Source organism: Setaria italica, chromosome VI (genome assembly GCF_000263155.2).
Source record: "Setaria italica strain Yugu1 chromosome VI, Setaria_italica_v2.0, whole genome shotgun sequence".
Classification (NCBI taxonomy): domain Eukaryota; kingdom Viridiplantae; phylum Streptophyta; class Magnoliopsida; order Poales; family Poaceae; genus Setaria; species Setaria italica.
The window spans coordinates 2,381,716-2,404,563 of NC_028455.1; the positions used below are offsets into that span (position 1 = coordinate 2,381,716).

Genomic DNA, 22,848 nt, shown 5'->3' on the forward strand with positions numbered 1-22,848 from the left:
AACCCTCTCCCAAAAACCAGTAGCGAGTGATCATTGTCTTATCTGGGTTCTATCGCATTTATACTTGCCAAACAGCCAAATAATTAACCTAAGTTGCTTTTCCTGCCGACGCATATACAGTAGTTGAGACACATATGGCAAGCAGAGCCTGATCGCTTGGAAATGCAATCGCTCTCGCTGGTTGTGAATGCTAAAACACCATTTGTCATGATTAAATACATAGTTGAGAACACAGTGATTGTACCTAGGGTGAGTATCCTGCTGACATTCATAGTTAACATAGCCAATTTCCTTTACCGTGCACTGTTTATGGTGGTCATAGGATTCTCCTTGTGTTGCTACTGGCCCCGGAAGAAAAAATCAGGGCCTGAAAATGAGCCAACAAGTGTTGCAATATTTTAGAGCTCTGATCAAGTACAAATCTTCTTGCTAAATTCCCCTTTGTCCTGTATGTAGTAAATTTAAGGTGACCCATGTGAGCTTCTTTCTTCGATCAGGTACTGATTGGAGAATCATAGGTTGCTCGATGCTCTAAACTCTTCCAAATCAGAGATGCGTGTGTATTGGCTAGTTCTAATCTGTATCCGGCATCTGCCTGTCATCCATCTGCAGCTAACTCAGCTACACCGGACTTCTCCAAGAGCACCACATTCCGCTCCCCCTTGGCCCACTAGCAATCTTCTGACACTAGATAGCTGAGCTTGCCTTGCCACAGCCTGATGAAGATGGCACCAGACGTACCTCCGAAGGCAGGCAAGGGGCAGCAGAAAACATGAAATGGTTGTGCGCCACACCGTTAAGATTCAACAGGAATTCTTGATGCCTCTCTTTTCTATTGGCCCTACTATAGAAAAGTTACAACTATCAACTTTGCGATGCTCAACTTCCTCCATTTTCCCTATTTGCCTTCTATAGTGCCTTTGAAGGGATGAGTTTGGTTCTTATACTACTGTTGGGTAGAATGAGCTAGTTTGGTGATGGTTAGATTTTGTTGTTGCAATACCGACCATATATATAGTCATCAATGTTCACCAAACCATCTTAATTTTCTGTCATATATTTCCTATATTTTATTTTTGCGTTAAACCATCTGATTTTTATAGGGAGAAAGAAAAAAGAACCGAGAAGGAGTGTGATGGTCCGTGCATTGACCACAGTCATGAAAGGTTTGCAGAACCAGAACTACCATGACCATGACCTTTCATGTTGACATAGACAAAATATATGGCCCTAAGGAAAAAAAAGAAAGACAAACAAACTCGATGTTCAAGAGCGGCATGGTACATGTGTTTGAAATAAGTTAAACACACTGTTGCATATGCAATTTTCATACCAATAATATTGAGTTGATTTTCTTAACATAATAGTGATATAGTCCTTCTATTTTAAAACATATGATGTTTAGGAAAAGCTAAATAGTTCATTTTTTCAATTAATTAATTAGCTTTTCCTAAAGGTTGTATATTTAAAAATGGTGGGAGCAACAAATTAAAGTCTTAGTCCTACAGAGACCATGTAAGTAGTTGGTGATATGCTTAACTTCCCAACTGTAGCTACAAAGGCACAATTGTGAGTCTTTGCCTCTATGTATTATGTCATCACAGTCGAAAAATTTATGCATGTTACATCGGCATTTAACATGATTTAATACACAATTTCACTTGAGGCACGGGCATGCGCATGCTTAGCAAAACCTTCTCCCTAAAACCAGTAGCGAATTATGGTTAGCTTACCTGAATTCTATTGTATTCTTGCCAAGCAGCCAAACAATCTATGTCGCAATGGAACACAAGGTACCGGACATACATATGACAAGCAGCGCTTGAGCACCGGGACATGCATATGACTAGCACTCGCCCTTGCTGTGGTCAGTATCCATGATGTCAAGTCTCAAGGAGAGTAAGAAATTGAAGTATCATTGTGGTTTAAACTACATCGATTATGTACAAATCTATCGGGGTTCTTGGGGCACAGATTTGAAACATAAGCATGCATTATCTTGTCATAACTACAGTTTCCTCAACTTCTTTTTTGCACAAAGCAACTTAATCTTGAAGTCCAGTTTCCTCCTTTCCCTAGATAGTGTTTGGTTCGTACTATGGTAGCGTAAACACAAATGGAATTAGATTCAGGTGCACTTGCTACTTGGTGGTAGTGCGGGTGTCGGATAGATAAATAACTCTTACACTAAAAGGTTCAACAAACCTATAGAAAGGTTCGAAGCTTCTTTACTATGTTACTCAATCTATTTTTTGAAATTATTTTGTGCATCTAGGCATACAACACAATTTTAAATAACTGCTAATCTAATTATAGATTAATGAAATAATTATTTTGTTTTAATTTTTCATAAATAATTATAGATTAATGAAATATATTTTGTTTTAATTTTTCATATATTTAATTATTGATATGCTATTTTTGAAAAGCTATCTTTGTCTACATGTCTTATATACTAATACTATAATCCCTACTTACATAATGTTTTTGTAAGTCTAAAACCATTGATAAAGAAATTGGATAATGTTATCTTCCCAATTAACTAAATATATGAATATGAATCCGAATTTGAGCTATCTATTTTGTATTCGCATATGAGAACATTCAAATTCGTACTCATATTTGAGGGTGAAAGGTGATATCCAAATCTGATTCTATGTGAACTTGGTCCAATTCTATCCCAAACCATTTTGCTGCCCTCACCAATCCACTCCGTCTAACACCCTCAACATAATTTAGACTCAACTTATTCCCCTGAACTATTTCAGTTAATCCAATCTTCTTCAAGCATAGATTGCGTCATAAGTTCATATTTTTTGAGCGGATAAATAACACGATTCCTTATGTTAGAAAATTACGATAAGAGCTTTTCATGGGTTAAGGACATTTAACGCAAATTGATCCTATAGACTGCTTCATAAATTTTTCACTCCCTCATAATCAAAGAAACTTGCTAAAATTTAATGATAGGCCCCACCCTAAAATAATGCTTTCTACTCCCTCTTAACAGTACTTTATTTGCTGACTTTGAGGATTTAAACTTTTCCTACGATATTCATAACACTTACTAAATTTATTAGCTTGCCAAAGCAGTTTTCAAGATAAATTTATACATATGAGTTTTGTTTATGTTTTCAAATTAAATAATCAAAAAGTTTTGACAGTCAAAGTTTGATCCATCATCGCCGAAAAGAGGGGTGGGTAACTCGGTATTAACAATAGTTAGCACTTGCACCTCCATTAAAATAATCCATGCATCCTCCTTTACAAGATAATAATCTTAAGAAATTTGCATGAATTTCAAGCGCACACCTGACGTCCTGACCTGAGCAAGAATTTTGGTCATCCATGGCAGATGAAATACTCGTGTTCTTGTGGCAGATATAAAAAACGAACCTCTAAAACTTTTTTGACGACCCGTGAGGTTCAGAGTAGCTTGAACTTGAATTCCAGCTGTCTCTCTTTCCTATTCAGTCACCTACATGGCCTTGATAAGACCATGGCAATCTTCACTATCCTTTGGTTCTGCCATAAGCTAGGACGTTTCCTACCACGTCCACACGCCTACTACCTCACTGCGTATCTGAAAACGATGGTGCAATGGTGCATGCTATTTATCTTAAAGGAAGTGGTGTACAATAGATAAATACTTTGGAACATAAATGATGCACCAACCAACGAGAAAGTTTCGAAGTCAGTACTCCTTTGGGTAAAATAGTCTCGATGTTTGTTATTTTTTCGCTATCTTTTAGCCGCAAAAAAAAATTGCTATCTTCGAAGTATAAGTATGACTAGTGTTTTGTTTTAATGTATTCATTAAAGTCATAAATATGACAAAATCATTGTTCAAGATAAATCTATGTACACCTTTTGAACTTATAATCTTACTATTTAAAAATTTATTGACCATCAATGTTTCTATAATTCAATCAAATAAAGCCAACAAAACCATTAAAAATTTATGATCGTAGAGAGTATTATAAATAATACCTGGGACTTGCGTCTCCAATTTACACATGTTACAAGGTACAATTTTGAATAAACAAGAAAATTTGCCTAATTTTCAACGTGCACATGAGGCAGGTGTTCTTTCATATCATATATATATAGAAACCAAAATACTCATGGCAGAAACTCATGGTATACTCTTTAGAAAAACATTAGACTCAAGACAATCTATTTATTTATTCTATTATCTGTTTACCCTTGAATTTTATTTATTCATTTGAGTTTCTGAGGAATATTTATTTATTTCATGGACTCATTTTTGGGACGGAGTCCTCTCCGAGAACGGGCCCACAGCATCTCCCCATTCTCCCAGTCCATCGCTCATCTCGCAGCCCAGCCCAGCCGCTGCCGAACCCCTTCCTCTCTCTCACTTCACTCCAGCCGCAACCGCATCGCCGCCCCTGCCCCCGCTTCCCACCAAAAACCCTAGCCATCCCATCCCATCCCAGGTTGCCCCCGGCCGCATCGCCGCCGCCCGCCGACGATGCCTCCCAAGGCGAAGAAGGACGCCGCGCCGGCGGAGCGCCCCATCCTCGGCCGCTTCTCCTCCCACCTCAAGATCGGGATCGTAAGCCCAATTTCCTCCCCCTTTCCCCATTCCCCTCCGCTCCTCTCCACTCGCCTGATAGTTCTAGCCTCTGCTGGTTGCTGGATCTCGTAGCCGTACGGTGGCGTCTCCGATGGGGCCGCGCGAGCTCAGCGCCGCCGCAGGGCTACCGCGGGTTTGGGGTTTTACGGGCCGTCCTGAGGTCGCCGCCGTCCGTGGTTGCCTGACGATCTGGGTGGTCGCTAAGGGCTCCGTGCTTGCGTCTTGTTGATGGGAGCGTAGGGTTGCGATTTTGTGGGGAGTTGATTTGAGGCGTGCGGTTCACGTGCTGGCGGCGGTGCACGGGTTCCAGATTGTGTACCGAGGGATTTGGTTCGGAGGCCTGGGTTGGTACGGATTTATCGTATCCTGTTAATTTTGTTTGTTCCATAGGAGGTGAGTGAGTAGCGAGTGATTTGCTAGAATGACACATAAGCTTGAACTGCCACTCTGCCAGATGATTCTTCCATTGGATTTGGATAGTTATTTACTAGGATTAGAGGAACACATAAGTGGCAGATGTTATCGGATTGTTATTATTGGTTCCTGTGCTTCTTGTTGTGGTTTCTTACTATTAGCTGATGGATTGTTGGGGATGACTTGGCATAAAGACCTTGGTGTGGTTTTAATGGAATTTGAGTGGGCCCATGGTGAAATGGTGTCGCTAGATTAGTAAAGTTTGTTAACATTATTGGGAATGAATTGCCTAGTGCCAATTATCAATGATTTTGATGTGTTAAAACATGCTCCATTCTTGAGTACTGCTGGAAGACTTCAATGCTGTTTCTGTGGGATATAGCATCTCCCAAACTAATAAGCTTAGTTGACACGTGTGCTACGGGTGTGGTGTAATAACTCGCAATAAGTATTTTTGCTGGGTGGCATGCTATTACCTGTTACTAATTCTGTATGTTACTCTTGTTGTTATATAGTGGTGTATTATGCTTTAGTGTCATACTGACATGCAAGAGGCCAAGGGTATTTGTTCTTGTCTCATAGATTAACAAATCACAATGTATTATCTGAATATTTTGCATTGTTTGTCACTTTTACATTATGATTGCTTTGATTATTTAGTCAATATGTGCTGAGTGTTGACTATACATTCAATGCCATGATCAAATGTAGTTACCTCAGTGGCATGATTGCATTTATATTTGGCTATAATCCCATTGTCGGTCGCTTGATTTATTCCTGTCTGTCACGGGTAGGAGGACAATGTAAGTTGCTAAGATGAGGCCTAATGCACTTTCTGGATTGATGTTGCTGCAGGTTGGGTTACCAAATGTTGGCAAATCAACTTTCTTCAACATAGTAACAAAGCTGGCAATCCCAGCTGAGAACTTCCCTTTCTGTACCATTGAACCAAATGAGGCACGTGTGAATGTTCCCGATGAGCGATTTGACTGGCTTTGCCAACTTTTCAAGCCAAAGAGTTCGGTCTGTTTCTTTTCTTTGCTCATACAGTAATGGCTAGCTTCTTAGGTTAAGTTTAGATAAACAGTGACTGTTGAGATCATGTTTCAGCTGTATTATGACCATTGAAATTCTATGCAGGTTCCTGCATATCTGGAAATAACTGACATAGCTGGGCTTATTAGAGGTGCTCATGCAGGGGATGGTCTGGGCAATGCGTTCCTATCCCATATACGTGCTGTTGATGGAATCTTTCATGTCTTGAGTATGTTTTTGTTCTAGTTTTGTTAATATTTTCTAATTAATTATACCAGATTATTCATTTGTTCTTTATGATACCTTCGGTCTTATAACTTGATTGATCCAACTATATAGTGCCATATAAACTGGAAGTTTTAATATGATATTTAGTGAAAATTAGGTTACCATATTTTTTCAGTGTGAGGCAAAAGATCATTTGTGATTAATGTGTAATAATCGTGGAAGCAGCATATTCTTATCAGTCCTGTATATTTTCCTATCTATTCACAACATATGCATAGTTGTTGATGATTTCGTTCTTCCCCATTTTTGTTTCTTCACGTCCGCTGATGCCTTATAGTATTCCTAGTATGTTCTAACGGAGACCAAAATGAACAGATTAATTGTTCATGTCATTCCTTTCAAGGAATATGTTATCTTTATCAAGGTTTATTTACTAATTTAACTACACATTCTTTGTTATACCTTTAACTGTTTGAGTGTTGCATGTGGTTTTCAGGGGCATTTGACGACGCGGATGTTACTCATGTTGATGATACAGTAGATCCTGTTAGAGATTTGGAAACAATTACTGAAGAGCTCAGACTGAAGGTTAACATTTCTTGATTCGCACATCATTTGTACAACATTTTAAGCTTCTTTTGACAATGGTCTACTGTATTCTGTGCAGGATATAGATTTCATGAGTAAGAAAATCGAGGACCTTGAGAAGTCAATGAAGAGGAGCAATGATAAGCAGCTCAAAATTGAACATGAATTATGTGAGAGGGTGGGGCACCGATTACTTCTCCAATTCTGCCTCATAGCTATGGATCTGATAGCGACATTCAATATAACTGAAAATGATTATTCTTTATTGTTAACCGAGGTTCAATCTCTTGACAGGTCATAAAACATCTCCAGGATGGGAAAGATATCCGTTTAGGAGATTGGAAAGCTGCGGACATTGAGATCTTGAATACCTTCCAGCTACTTACCGCAAAGCCAGTTGTCTATTTGGTAGGGGTTCTTGTTCATCCGCATACCCAATCTATTTGTCAATAGTCAACTACGAGAAACTTAAAGTTATTCTTTTCATGACGTTGAAGTGTCCATGGTTCTTAATTCACACTCACCGTTTTTAGGAAAAAAAGTAAACAACTATCATTTTATTCTTTTATGCACTCCATGCTCTCTTCTCCGTTTCCTTCTATCTATTTTCCTGCTTTCTGTTGTCAACATTTATTTGGAGCCATTACACATTGTTATATGAAAGGCAACTGGTACTAGATCAGTCGTGTGCTATAAATGTTTCTCAAATAATTATCTGTGAATGATGTATTATGATATCGGTTTATTTATACATGTGTACAAAGGAAAATGCATATTTTTTTATGTATGGACCCAGTCAACATTCAACCAAATGATGTTAATGAACCATTTGACTGGGTTCTTTTTTTTTTCAGAACAGATTCAATCTTGTGTGACCTTTTATTAGTAATTGAAATGGATAGGCTACATGTTGTAAGCATATATGGCCTTTTACAATGGCTTGACTGGCCATTTTAAATGACTTGGGCGATGTGCGTTTTTAAACTAATCTGTTATTTGTGCAGGTAAATATGAGTGAGAAGGACTTCCAGAGGAAAAAGAACAAGTTTCTACCCAAGATACATGCTTGGTATTGTTTCTTGAAGAGTATTTTCCAAAGTGTTAGGTTTTGTGGTCCAAGTGACAGAAAACCCTAGATTCTTGCCACGTGTCACACATCCAAATGACGGTTTAAAATTTTGATCCCACTTGCTGGCAGATGTTGCTACATGTTGGCAAGTTGACCCCTCATCAGCTTCTAGTATAGAGCCCCATCATCTGTAAATGGAACCTGGATTTAAGAAAGTTTATGATTTGGTTCATGGTGGACCTTTTGTGATATAATTGTATGTAAGTGGACCGCAATATCTTGGTTAAGTGACATGTGGCAAAGAACTGTGTTGTTACATTTGAACTGCAAAACCTGAGTTTTTTGTTGTTAAACACTCTTCTATAGATCATACACAGATGTTATTTCTGTTATAGCTGATCTAAGACACTTTACTGATTGAAAAATATTATTCCTTTGGTAGTGTATGTTCTTATTTGTCAGCATTAGAAGCACAGACGAGCTGATATAATTTTTTTTTTCAGGGTGCAGGAACATGGTGGTGAAACCATACTTCCTTTCAGCTGTGCTTTTGAACAGAAACTAGTGGATATGCCAGAAGATGAAGCTGCCAAATATTGTGCTGAAAACCAGATAACAAGGCAAGTTAATTCACACTACTATACTTGTGTAGGTTAGCTTGGTCATACTAAATGCTTGTAGTGATGCCGTATTGGACCTATGTCATGAGGTGGCAGTTTCTACTAGGACAAACTAACATCTTAAAATACAAAGATTGGCAGCAGTGGCAACAAAATCCTAAAACTTTAGAAGCTGGATTATTCGTCCTGGCAAATATTAATTTTAAATAATTCTTCTACATGGACATCCCCAGCAGTGGCGGAGGGGGGGGGGGCATTTTTCCACTGAAATTTTTTGAATTTAACAAAATTTTGAAAAAATTACCACTGCTGGCCCCTCTAACAATGAAAAAATGAGATCCTGGCTACGCCCCTGATCCCCAGCATTCAAATAATTGCCTGCCTTGCATTTTTCCACTGAAATTTTTTGAATTTAACCAAATTTTGAAAAAATTACCACTGCTGGCCCCCCCCTAACAATGAAAAAATGAGATCCTGGCTACGCTCCTGATCCCCAGCATTCAAATAATTGCCAACTTTTGGCCAATCACACATGATTTAGAAATAATCTTTTTTGTTACAATTATATCAAAATGCCTCTTGACATTGCTCAAGCTGAAATAAAGAAGGGCATTTTGAGAGTGCATGCCTCGAGGGCTAGGGTAGTGCCAAGGATTTGTGAATAAAAAACATTTTTTGAAAAGTGTCAATTGTTTGACAACTTTCTGAGTTCTCTCATTGGTTTTAAATTTTCGCTAAAAAGTTTCTCTATTATGTCCTGCAGCATGATTCCCAAAATTATCAAGACTGGTTTTGCAGCAATTCATCTGATATACTTCTTTACTGCTGGACCTGATGAGGTACTTGATCAGTGCGGCATAATCTATCCTTTTGTTATGTGTTGCTAAAACTGTTACAGTAGGATACAAGGGGTACAAAAGGTGGTATCCAAATTCATGATGTTTTTGTTGAACTTTAATAATGTTTTTAGTTCTTCAGAATGTTTTCAAAAGTTGTACAAGTGTATTTGAAGTTGAAAGGTCATTTCTATGCTCATTTTTGGAGGAGTATGTAATTTGAATTAGCTCATTTAGTGACATCTGTGAATTCTTTTTCAGGTAAAGTGTTGGCAGATCAGACGTCAAACTAAGGCACCTCAAGCTGCTGGTGCAATTCACACTGATTTCGAGAGGGGCTTCATTTGCGCTGAGGTAAACCTCTGCTATTTTAAGTAGCTGATATTTTTGTTAATTATTGTAATCTGCAGCAGCTGTAAGTTACATGTGACCTCGTTTTATATAGTTGTCCTGCTTGAAATATTTTGATTCTTTGTGAATCTAGAAGACTGGATGATTCTAAAGTAACTTGCTTTCACCTCTTGATGTAATTCTGTCGATGATCATTGTGTAACAGCACACAGGTTCTTTATCTGATGTTTTATACTTGTGCACGCTTATGAAGGAAAAACGATAGATGTATTGCCCTATTGAAGCCACACATAGTGATATAGGTCATGGAAGTGATATTTGAGTCTTATAGAATTTAGGCCAGTCATTTATTATATCTCTATTCATGTTTCAACAAGATCATAATTGTTACATCTACTTTTGTGGCTCAGGTAATGAAGTTTGATGAGCTGAAAGAACTGGGCAGTGAATCTGCTGTCAAGGTGCGTGTGTTCTTCCCTGCAACCATTCTTGTTCAAGTTCCTTTGTCGAGTTTTGACCTCGGAAATTCAATTGCATGTGTACTGTAGGCTGCTGGAAAATACAGGCAGGAAGGGAAAACCTATGTGGTTCAGGACGGGGACATTATCTTCTTCAAGTTCAACGTGTCTGGTGGTGGGAAGAAGTGAAGATGCGAGGAGACGATAGCATTCGATAGTGTGTTACACCTTACCCTGGATTTCTACATTTTTGAGGCCACTAGCGAGTACCGATTACAAGTTAAGATTGTACGACGAGGCTTTAAACTGTTGGAAGGCTTGTATTCGAATAACATGTACGGTTGTATATCTTGAGCTCGCTCTTACCAAAGTCATCTGCGTTCCCGAAACAGAGGAGTTGTGTGGTTGGGCTTTGCATTGAGTAACCTGGTATGCTACAAATGATTTGCTATTTTTGGAGGGAAATTATTTAAAATCACCGGGGCAGAATATATGCTTGTATAGTTGTATGTCATGTTCTTGGGTCTGGGGCTCTGGGCCGCACTCATGGCCTTCTCCATCCTCTGAATCTATTTTCCATTTTTAAGGACGACATGGAAATGGTATAACCTTGCAGCCCGTTTGGTACCTAGAATTGCAACTCATTCCATGAATCAAATACTAGCAATTAAATTCACTAGTAAGTGAGTTAATTAGAATCTGATTCAATTCAATTTTCTTGTTTGGATATATACATAGAAACATTTTCTTAGAATTAAATTTCAAATGTTGTTAGAATTTTCAAAGTCAACTTTTCTCTAGTGATCTCCTAGCCATTGTGTCAATGGGTGCACAGGGCCACCCACTAGCATCTCTGTTATGGTACATGTTCCATTAGCTGCTACATGCAGTGCAGCCATGAACAAGGATTTGCTTGGATACAAGTATTTTTTTTAGCTGAGAAATCTCTACGGATTTCGGATTTTCCTCCATGGGTATTGACAATTGTTTACATAAATTGCGCTTTTATTAAAAATATAAAGTGAGCTTATGTCTCAGTCGCCACCGTGTCGAAGCAGGCATTTATACTAAAGTTTAATAATTTTATGGAAGGAATTTACTTTTAATCTGAAAATATTTGGTGTTGGCTCATAAATATTCCCGAGATAAATCAGCGTCCTCCAAGTCCTCTTCACTATAGATATACAGCTAAGTTGTACTGGGTTGTAGGCTTGTAGCCTGCGTACGTCCCCACCCTAAGGTTGCAACTTTTACTGTATGCCCCATGTCCTAGTCCTATTATATATATTAATAAAACATTACATATAAAAGAGTAAATATTTCTTACATAAGAGAAAAGGAAAAACATTATACAACATAATCTATCCATGCTAAACATTTTTTCTTTACTCTTTAGATAACCATGGTAAATCCATGCTTATTATACTGCACACAGGCTCCATGTCGAAGATGGTAAAAGTTGGTGAGTTTGTCCATGTCTTTGGATGTAAATTTTCTGATATCTGATATGAAAATTTTCCAATCTGTTGCTCTCTCTACTGAAATTTATTCTGAACGGCCATTCTCACCGACTCACTTTGATGCTCATGGTCAAACTGGTTTCCCTTCTTCTTGAAATGATATAAGATGAGAATCCAGAGCATCGAAGATTCGAACATTGAAATATTGGGTGCCTGCATGCCTGCTAATGCTATCTGCACTTTGTATCCAAACAGCAAAGTCCACCGGTGAAAAAATATACAGCTGCATCCTTGTGCACTGTAATTAGGATGGCACTTACAAGTGATAAATAACACAATTATTCCAAACAAAACCTAAGTTGCTTTTTTTTATACCCCACCGTGTCGAAGCAAGCGTTTATACTGACCATTATTATTTTTTATAGGAATTTGCTTTTAATCTAAAAATGCTTGGCGTTGGCTCATAAATATTCCCGACATAAATCTCGTCCTCCAAGTCCCCTTCGCCATACATCTAAGTTGTACTGAGCTTGTAGACCGCCTCCAGCCAGCAACGTTATAGATCTATGATAAGAACAAATGTGTCATAAAATTTTTTATCATAGATCAACACATTTCTTGTAGTGTGGATACATTTGAATTTATTTTTTCATTACCCGCATTCGTATTCGTATTCAAAATAAACGTGGGTGTGGATGGATATCCGATAATATCCGCATTCGTATAGCATAAGCACTTCTCTAAACCATACAAAAAATATAATATCGGCATTCGTGTAGCATAAGCATTTCTTGAAACCATACAATAAATATATTATTTTAATTTATTTTGAAACTTATATATTTATTTGTGTAAATTACTTCAAATAATTTATTTTGTTATTGTAAAGTATTTTTATGCCTTATTTGTTTATTGAATTATTTATGAGTATTCATTTATTTTATTATAATATTAATTTATTTTTATAATATTTTCAATGAATAATCTTAGTCTACATGTGTTATGTTTTATCCATACATGTAATTGCATGTCTAAAGATGATTTTGTTCTTCCAAAACTATCAATAAATGAATGTATACTTGCTAATTGCTATTACCTAAATTAAATGGATATCCCAATAGAAATCCGAATTCAAGCTATCCAAATCTGAATTCACATTTGACAACATCTGAATCCAGATTCGCATTCAAGTGAAAATGTGGTAAAAAGCGCTATCCGATTCCGTGCGAATCCGATGCGATACCACCTCCATAGGCTTATAGCCACTGCTTGTAGAGGCTACAAATCGCTGCCGCGTAGACGTTCTAGCTACATGTGGTGTAACACACGGTAGATGAGCAAGTAGAAGCTAGAGGCAAACACGATTGTGAGGAGCACACGCGGGCCTAAATCGAGGAGAGAGTGCAAGGATGGGAGACGGGTAAAGGAGGATGGGGAGCATTGGGAATGGATGGTGCAACTGGTTTTGAGGAAAGTGATTTTGCTCCAATAATTTACCCCAAAAAAGTCCATCCCTTTATCCTCGTCAGAAACAAGACGTAGCACGTATACGTGCTCCCATATGAAGATCCTTTCACTCTAAGACTATTGGAGGAGCATGTTAACACTTGTGGAAGAAAATGCTACCGACATTGGTCATGTTCGGTTAGAACAAAGGGAGGAGGAAGGAGACAACACATGGGCCCAAGCAAGTGTAAATGGTATAGGAAAACCACCCCAATGCCGCCTAAATACCATTGGTAATAGAATCAATTGCTAAAATCAAATGGTATTAATAGCTTGTGTCATGTTTAGATGGTATTGGAGTTTGAGTGTTCAAAATTAGATAAATAGACAAGTTTAGAAGAAATGAAGTTATCCATTTTCCTATTGAAATCATATCATATTCTTATTCATATTCATACTCTTGCACAAATAATATGTATCTGAAAGGTTATTTATTGAGCTGACAGGTTCTTTATTCACAAAGATATATACTTCCTTTAATTTAGTCATGAATACTCTTGATGTTACAGACAAGGCACTGGTTACACTTTTGAAAGTTTGATAATAATCAATGTATAAACTTTAAAGTAATTAGATGGAAAATATGAAAAAAAATCGTATGTGAGTTTATATTGAAAATTATTTTCACATCTTCGTAACTCTTTACACTTTATAAATATATTCTCATACAGAATAGTGCCATATTAAAGACTATTATTATGTTCAGATCATCAATTACTTTGTTATGGTCAGATCATCAATTACTATTGTTGGTTGCAGGGAATTTAGTGCCATATTTTTGCTAGCTAACTAGCTGGGTGATTTTAAATTTAATGGTAATCCACGTTTCTTTATATGGAGTTAGTAAATTAGAATGATCAAATGCATTATGCATGTATGAGGACAAATTTCTTTATTTCCACACTTTGATGCTATGTGAGTTTTCATTTTCATCCACATTTGGCTGAGAATGAATAGATATTCAGGTTGTATGTGTAACAGCATATGTTCACATCTATATTCAAATAGTTTGTATTTCAGTTTAATAACACGCATGAACTATTTGTGTATGGATCGATCGTGCACTACACATGCGTCGCACATCGATGAGTATGTCTTAGTACATATACATATATTCACTTAGCATCATCATCTTCCTCACAATTCCAAATTCTCACAATTAAGGCACAGAGAAATTGCCAGTATGGAGAGCCGTAGTAGCATCAATTAATCTAAACATATAGCATCAATTAATAATTGTCCCAAAAGTATGGAGAGCCGCCGTAGTAGCATTGTTACATGAACCAAGCATTATACTGGGCATCAAAGGAGGCTAGATTACAGACAGACACCCGGGCTGATCTTACACGAACCGCAAGCGCATGCGGCATGGATTGTGTATGGATCTTCTTAGCCGGAGAGGGCGCTGGTGTTGTACACAAGGAGGGCACCACCGCCAAGGAGCCCGGCGAGGGTGATGGCCCAGATCAGAAGCCCGGTTTTTCCTATATAATATAAAGACCAACAAGGAGATTGAACCATCATAAACATTTGTTTCAACTCTCTGCTACTGGTAATTTCCATCATTTTTAAGATGTGCATGCTAACTGAAATTACTAACAACCTAGCATGCATAGCTACTAAGATCTGGTGCTTAATTTCTGCGGTATACTCATAGCAAAATATTCTGGACAAGTGAGAGTGAAATTACTACTTACCGCCGACGTAGACGTCACCGCTGGGAGACCAGTCCTCCTCCTTGTAGATTGGGCTGTAAATTGATTGGCAAACAAAACCTTAATCAGCCACTAATGTTCACACAACAGCTACATGATCCTTCTAAACAAACAAAGAAACATGGATCTTCATGCCTAGCTAGTAGCTACATGCATGCATGTCTTGGTCACTGGCTGAGCTAGCTCACCTGTATCCGTCGACGTTGGCGCCGTACTTGTCAACGAACTGGTACACGCCCTTGCCCTGCATCCACCCGAAAAAAAAAATTGAAAATTTTCAGTTTATGCGCCATGAAGAATCACCAAATTTCCACTGAAATCTTCCGGTGAATTCAGTGACTAGATTCTTGTGCTCCAAACGGTTTCGAGTCAGAAAGAAATTAAGCGGAAGAGGCCCTCCTCACCTTGACCTTCCTCCCGGAGGCATCGACGTCGACGGTCAGGCCACCCCCAATCCCGAAGGGCTTGTCGGTCTTGATCTTCTTGCCGGTGCCGCAGACGACGGCGAAGGAGGAGGCGCGGCGGCCGAGGGACGGCAGGCCCTGGGCCCTGGCCGGCGCCGCCAGAGTCGACGAGGAGATCATGGAGGCTGCCATTGCTGCTGTAGCTGTAGCTGTAGCTGCTTCGGTTCACTCGCTCTTGCTGCTATGCCTGCCGGATGCAGAGCCTCCAGGAAGCTACACGGAGCCAATATACTTGTGGCGCCAAAACCTGTGGATAATGCCAGGAGGACAGGTGCGACCGCCGTGGCGCCACGTGGCGGGGCGCGGTTGGCCGGGCACGATATGGCTGGGCCAGAACGTTATCTTCTTGGGGATTTTTTGTGGACGGGTGAAATTGTCTCCTTGGAATGGGAGAGGGGAAATTTTGTGATGGATACATGAGCTTTGCCATGAAAAGAATCAAGAACCTGTGGTGCCCATGGTGTCAAGCAGAGTTTGGTACTAGATGCCAACAGTTGCAATGCAATCTAGAATGTACTGATAATCTGATATATATGAGGGATGCAGCGACTCAAATTTGTTGGGATTCGAATTTTCAGAGGTGAATAAGGAGCTAGTATTTGGAAAGCACCATATGCCAACCTTGTCAAAGTTGGACATCAATTATGTGATGTAGAAAGGTGGAAAATTAAAGTTTGACATGTTTGGCACTCCGGGATTTCATAGCAGAATGATGTTTACTACCTGTAGATGTTGCAAAGAATAAGTTTCTCTTTTGAATAATGTCTACCTCGTGAACAAATTATTTTTACACGCAAAATAAATACATTAAAAATAACAATGAAAAAAGATAATAAAAGGGGGAAAATAAGATAAATAGAGAGGAAAATAAATTAATATGTAAAATAATACAAGAGGAATAATAATAAAACTTTTCGCAAAAAAAGAGGAATAATAATAAAACAAAGGGAGAAGAAAAGAGAAAGAAAAATGGGAAAATTGAATGGAGATCTCATTTCTGCCAAACATAACAGCAACTCCAGCAATAGCCCCTACTCGAAAAAGTAGCTCCTCCTACTTTCTGGGGTCATGATTTCTACCATCAACTCCAGCAATAGCCCCTACACATGAGCCCCAACTTTTATTATGACAAGGGGGACCTACTTGTAAGTGTCTCATCTCTTGTTTTTTTTCTTATCCTTTCCCACCTGACACCCTGTTGCCCCACGTTCCTCTTTCTCGCGTCGCGTCTCTTTGGTCTTCTCCGCCGCATCCATTCTGTCATGCCTCCTTCCTCTCGCTAGCAATGCGGAGCAGGGGAAGGCAAGGGATTCCAGCAGCTTGCTCAGGGTGCTCGGGCTCCGGTGGAGAACCTCGTGGCCCACGGGGGAGTTCGGATCCCGACGAAAGAACTCGAGCCGATGCTGTGCAAAATCCGCGGCATATGTCGAATCCGCCCACCATGACATCGAATCGGACTTCCAGAGTGTTGAATCAGACCGCCACATTGTCAAATCGGACTTCCGCAGCGTCGAATTGAGGAGTTGCAGCTCGGGGAGGTGGCGTGATGCAAGAGGAGTCCGGAGCTCAGGTTCCTTTCTTGCAAATTCATTTTGGCTACTTTATTTCCTCACAGATTTTGTTTCGTTGTTTCGTTTCCTCGTTGATTTGTCTTGCTTTGATACTTCCGTGGATTACAAGTTTACAACCCTAGGCGCTAGGGATGTAGAAGCGGAGCAATGCAATCCTTGGAGCTTGTTCGGCTATCAATTCAGGCAGGCAGGATGGCAGATGCGAGCGGGTGACGGCGAAATCGAGCCCGCATTGAACGAATCGACTGGTGGCTAGCCAGCAAGTTGAGAAGGTCGGCGGGGCGCACGGAGCAGCGGTGAGCTGGAGAGGGGAACATGCGTGCGCGGATGAGAACCAAAAAACGATCGAGTAGGGGCCTCCCTTCCCACTCGTGGGAGAAGGAGCTGGAGAGGGTGATTTGGGTGCCTCCCTACTCTAGGGATCAGAGTAGGAACAGTTGTATTTTTTTACCCTTGATCCTTACTTTTTGAGTAGGGATCTGAGTAGAGATTTTGCTGGAGTTTCTCTAAGTTGCTGTTCCGCAATATTGGGCTGCTTCAACTTCTCCCAGCACCCACTAGTTCATAACTTCGTATGGGACTTTTCTAATGCTTTATCGCAAAATCACCTAAAAAAATTGACGCCCATCCTCCTATGTGTCGAATTTTCGTGGGCTGTATAGCCTGCGATCCAGTCCAACATTCTTTAGGTAGAGCACTGCAGCACCTAGTGCTTCGACTTCATTCACACCCGAGCATAGCCCACACCCGAGCATAGCGCCGCCAGTCCTCTCCACTTGCCCGGCGCCGGCGCCGGCAATCAAGGCTCGGTCCAGACGATTGCCTTCTTTCTTTGCTGGTACATAGTCCTAACACGCTTGGAGTTTGGGGCAGACCCACTTCAATTTAAGAGTATATTCAGTTGAGTACTCATTATTTTTGTCAACAAATGTTGTATATGTAGTACTTCCTGTGTATATATTTGAAAAACAAAAATAACATTTTTTTTGAGGGGGAAAAACAAAAATAACAGAATGACAAGGTATTGAAGCAATTCAGCCCAAAACGTAGACGAACCCACCTCTCCCTACTTACCCCGCTCCAGGCCCAGTGACGAGGCGGCCCAATCTGGTCTCTTAGCCCAACTCTATACCCTGTGTCTGACACTCTGACTGCCCCTCCTGTTCGGCGGCGGGGCAAAAGCAGGTGCGGCGGCGGGTGGCTTGCCGTGGAGGCCGCAGGCGTCAGACCGCAAAGCTTGCTGCGCCGCGGCGAAGGGCAGCGGCCGGCCAGCCGCGAGCGCACGGTGCCGCGGGGCGCGGGCGCACCGCGCTTGCCGGACGGCCCTTCTTCGTTCTCCTCCTCCGACACGGCGGCAACCGGCAAGCCAGCCACTCTTCGGGACTACAGCATGCCGGCAACTGAGTTGTGAATTTGTAAGTTAATTTTGCTATTTTTCACTCTTTGAAAATTTTGAACACCCATGGTCAAAATCCTAGGCCCGCCCCTGCCATTATCTGCAATCACAATTGAAGTTAAATTTACCTTTGCCTATTCAGTAAGGGAACCATCTAAATTTTGTCATTGATGATTGATGGGTCGTAGGAAGAGCTGAAAGATTCATATCTCCAATGCTCCTGTGGCGGCAGCCCAGATGCAGTGCTGAATGGTTCAGGCGCAGCAAGGTTTTCCCCTGGGAAGTTGCTTCTTGCCCCTTCTCCGTATCCGCTGCTTCAGTCCAGTCAGATGACTCGAGCGGTGATGAAAAGCTGAATTCTGCTCCTGATAATGAACCTATCTGCAAACGACACCGGTCTCTGAGCTCTGACAGTGTTGTGCAGACGCTCCGCTGCCTAAGGAGGAAGCCTGCTGTCGCATTTGCCTACTTTAAAGATACACATAGCCTTGGGTTTCACCATGACTTCTCAACCTACTCAGAGATCGTACAAATTTTATCCCATTCATTCAAGGGGGAGATGCTGGTATCCTTGTTCTGTGAGATTATATCGGCAACTGATGGTGGTGGTCCTGACATCTTAACACACATTGATCACCTCAGAAAAACATGTGTCACTTCTCATGTACTCTCATTTGCAGTCAATTGCTTAATCAAGGCATATACCACATGCCACGATGCACAAGCAACAATAGAGAAGTTTTGTCACCTTTGCAGGCTTGGATTTGTCCCAACAGTTTGGGCTTGCAACTTTCTGCTCAAATTTGTATCTCAGAGCGGTGAATCGGATATGGTTGTCACAGCTTATGACCAAATGAAGTGCTTTCAGTTGATGCTGGATGCTTATTCACTAAATATAGTCACTAGGTCGCTTTTTCAAGCAAAGAAGGCTGATGAAGCATTCAAAGTGTGGGTTGGGATGATAGAAATGGGAGTGAAACCAGATGTACATGGATACTCGTCCTTTATAATTGGTCTTTGTGATTGTGGAAAGTATGACCTTGCTTATAACATGCTAAGCAGATATACTGTTCTACAAGAAATCACCCAGGAGAGAGTTCCAATTGAGGCCATGGCTTATAACATGGTAATTTATGGACTATGCAAAGAAATGAAACTGGAGGAGGCTGAAAAAGTCTTGGAGAACAAGACCAAACATGGATCCGCCCCTGATCGATATTGTTATAGCTATCTCATTCATAGTTATTGCAAAATAGGTAACCTAGAAAAGGCATGGCATCATGTTGAAGCTATGGTGTCCCATGGCATTGAGATAAACTGTCACATTGTTGGCTATCTTCTACAGTGCCTCAGGAAATTAGGCATGACATCTGAAGTTATTGTGTACTTCCAGAAATTTAGAGATTTAGGACTCCATTTTGATGGTGTGCTTTATAACATTGGTATGGATGCTTATTGCAAGCTTGGGAACATGAATGAGGCAGTCCAGCTACTGAATGAAATGATGGCTAAAGGTTTGACGCCAGACAAGATCCACTATACATGCCTGATCCACGGTTACTGTCTCAAAGGAGAAACAGATAATGCTTGGCAAGCATTTGAGCAGATGCTGAAGGCAAATATAAAACCAGATGTAGTTACATATAACATACTGGCCAGTGGATATAGCAGGAACAGTCTTGTTATGAAGGTTTTTGATCTTCTAGAGCACATGATGGATCAAGGGCTGGAGCCCAATTCACTCACCTATGGTGTGGTTATTGCTGGTTTTTGTAGAGGAGGCAACCTGAGCGAAGCAGAGGTGTTATTTAATATAGTAGAAGAAAAAGGGATAGATAATATTGAAGTGATGTACAGTTCTATGGTTTGTGGTTATTTGCAATCAGGCTGGACTGACCATGCTTACATGCTTTTTCTTAGGGTTGCTAGACAAGGAAATATGGTGGATCAATTTTCATGTCTAAAATTGATAAGTGGCCTTTGTAGAGATGGAAAAGTCGAAGGGGCTTCAACTGTATGTAGCATGATGCTGGAAAAGGATATTGTCCCTGATGTAATTTCCTATAGCAAACTTATATCAGCTTATTGTCAGATGGGAGATATGCGCAGTGCTTGCTTATGGTTCGATGATATGGTTGAGCGAGGACTTTCTGATGTCATTGCATACACTGCACTGATGAATGGTTATTGCAAGGTTGGGCGGTTGAAAGAAGCATGTCTTTTGTTTGATCAAATGATAAATTTTGGAATCAAGCCTGATGTAGTTGCATACACAGTGCTATTGGATGTCCACCTAAAGGAGACCCTGTACCGACAGTGGCAGGGAATTGCTAAGGACACGAGGAGCTTAATTCTTAGATCAAAGCATAAGACGTGGCTGAGCAATATGAAAAACAATGAAATTGAACCTGATGTAGCCTATTACACAGTATTGATTGATGGACAGTGCAAAGCAGCATATTTAGATGAAGCCAGGGAATTGTTCGATGAGATGTTAGCAAAAGGACTTACTCCTGATGTTTACACATACACATCTCTTATAAATGGATACTGCAGCCAGGGAGAAACAGCTAAGGCTGAAGATCTTTTACAAGAAATGATGGATAAGGGAATGAAGCCAGATGCACTCACTTTTTCAGTATTCAATCAGAGAACCGTGAGAGGTTGAAAGGTTCATTCATATTTATGATGTACCAGTTGTTGTGCATTGATGAATGGCTGAAGAGATCATGCCAGCATAAAGGTAATACTTTCTTGTAATTATATTTAATCCTTTCATCATCAGTTTACTAAATATTTTAGCATCCACTTGGATTGTGTTATCCAATAAAACGATGTTTATCCACCTGCAGGCTGTTGTGTTCTGAGAATCCTACCAGATTAGGTTACCATTGATTAGTGGGCTTATGTCTGTCAGGAAGGCAGACACCTGGAGCGCGGGAAGACTGCCCTCTCAGCACAGCTTTGGGTCTTCAAGGAGAACGAAATGCTGGTACTTTCAGCGTCAGGACCAATGACTACCAATGGTGCTGTGCACATGCCATCGTGGCAAAGCCTGCTGTGGCAGCTGCGCCAACTATGAGGTTTTACCGGACCATTTTGTGCCCGGGACTAGTGCTGTGTTCCCACAACCAAGAGGGGAAGTTGAAAGAGGTAAGCTCTCCAGGGTCCTGGTCCCAGGCCATGGGGAGCTCTCGATGCCCCTGAGTCCATGCTGCGCCACATTCACGTTTTGATGAGGTGATCCCAACTGTTTGAGCCCTGCATCCGGGAAGTACGTGTTGCAGTCTTAATATTCATGATCTTGTATTTGATATTGCCAACTCATTTTACCTTGTTTTAACAGAGAGCAAGGCGGTTGCTGTTGGGTTGCGCTCTTGAGGCCGTCTCTTGCTGAAACACTGATGCACGCTTGTGCAGGTTACTTATCCTTTTGATTCCATCAGTGGCTGACAGACTTAAGCTAGCTGGGGAATTGAAGGAACCCCTGTGAAATTGTGAGGGCGTAGAGTTTGAATGGCCTAACTGTGGGGCTGGTATATTTTGGCCACAATAGCATTTTTTTTTTCTGTTCTGCCGTCCCATTGGAGCTGTATGTCTTTGCATCTGTGTCGCCTTTGTAGATGAATTAGACAGGATTTGTAAAGTTACACACAGTACATGCAGCCAATAATCTGTTGGTACGCATTGTCAAAGCATTTTGTTTCTGCACTGCAGGTTCCCAGTGGCTCAGTTATATACAGACACGCGGTCGTCACACAGCTTCTCCCATTTCAAGCCTTATTTGCATATATCTTAATCCCCTGCAATCCATACGTAATTGGAGGGAATAAGGTGAAATTGGTTATTTTTTCACTTCAATCCAAGTGTGTTAGAAGGAATTTGGTTTATCCAAGCAAGCTTTTTTTTTCCGGAGCGCAATATTTCAGGGTGGGTGCATCGATGCCACACCCCTGAAGCCGCTGGTGCTTAATAAAATGACTGGAGGGCCAGTCATTTTATTTTATTTTTGAAAACTTGGCCACTCAAAATTTTAGGCACAATTTGAGTTTGCATCACTAATTCCCATTTTCATAATTTGGTTCCCCAGTTTTTGCATTGCTTTGATTGCAAGTACTGCCAACACAGTAGATTTGATCAAACTTTCACGAACAGTTGTGATGATTATAATAGCACGCTTTCAAATATAGAGCATTGATGATCACATACACACAAATTTGGACTTACAAGGCATCTCATCTCAGGTGCAGACGTTTAGTAATGCGCGAGTGTGCGTAAACATTTCTCAACTAATCGTTTGCCTCCCGAAAATGCAACCACTGAAAAGAAATTAGGAGCCGTTTTGCAAACTTAAAAAACAACCAATCGCCGGGTTTTACATTTATTTCCAGAAAAACATGGAAAAAAACAAAGGAAGAAAACTGGCACCATGTTTCAAATTTTCAATTAAAATCTTAAACATAAAATGGTAATCGAGATGAACACAGAATCATAAAACCTTCCTAGATAAACAACACAGGGACACAAAAAATTCGCAGGA

At 40.4% G+C, this 22,848-nt stretch overlaps 3 protein-coding genes across 5 annotated transcripts; 2 read left to right on the forward strand and 1 right to left on the reverse strand.

Annotated features, from left to right (window-relative positions):
- Positions 1-4,347: 4,347 nt before the first annotated feature.
- LOC101766546 (obg-like ATPase 1) lies at positions 4,348-10,687 on the forward strand. Its single transcript, XM_004972572.4, has 12 exons — positions 4,348-4,576; positions 5,867-6,034; positions 6,152-6,275; positions 6,771-6,862; positions 6,942-7,040; positions 7,157-7,270; positions 7,867-7,931; positions 8,435-8,551; positions 9,315-9,390; positions 9,649-9,741; positions 10,149-10,199; positions 10,287-10,687. Exons 1-12 carry the CDS (start codon positions 4,493-4,495, stop codon positions 10,383-10,385), a joined length of 1,182 nt encoding a protein of 393 aa, XP_004972629.1. The 5' UTR covers positions 4,348-4,492; the 3' UTR covers positions 10,386-10,687.
- Positions 10,688-14,337: 3,650 nt separating this feature from the next.
- LOC101766967 (photosystem II 10 kDa polypeptide, chloroplastic) lies at positions 14,338-15,576 on the reverse strand. Its single transcript, XM_004972573.4, has 4 exons — positions 15,282-15,576; positions 15,066-15,121; positions 14,860-14,912; positions 14,338-14,646 (listed from the first exon to the last, which is right to left on the reverse strand). The coding sequence occupies exons 1-4, from the start codon at positions 15,471-15,473 to the stop codon at positions 14,552-14,554; spliced, it is 396 nt and encodes a 131-aa protein (XP_004972630.1). The 5' UTR covers positions 15,474-15,576; the 3' UTR covers positions 14,338-14,551.
- A 2,485-nt stretch (positions 15,577-18,061) lies between these two features.
- LOC101767365 (pentatricopeptide repeat-containing protein At2g26790, mitochondrial) lies at positions 18,062-22,067 on the forward strand. 3 transcript variants are annotated; one of them, XM_022827696.1, is made up of 4 exons: positions 18,062-18,327; positions 18,497-21,051; positions 21,161-21,582; positions 21,655-22,067. In XM_022827696.1, the coding sequence occupies exon 2, from the start codon at positions 18,523-18,525 to the stop codon at positions 20,974-20,976; it is 2,454 nt and encodes an 817-aa protein (XP_022683431.1). In that variant the 5' UTR covers positions 18,062-18,327; positions 18,497-18,522; the 3' UTR covers positions 20,977-21,051; positions 21,161-21,582; positions 21,655-22,067. The 3 variants fall into 3 exon arrangements, with proteins under 3 accessions (XP_022683431.1, XP_004972631.1, XP_004972632.1); XM_004972574.2 differs by having other exon boundaries at positions 21,161-21,548; XM_004972575.2 differs by having other exon boundaries at positions 21,226-21,582.
- Positions 22,068-22,848: the final 781 nt, after the last annotated feature.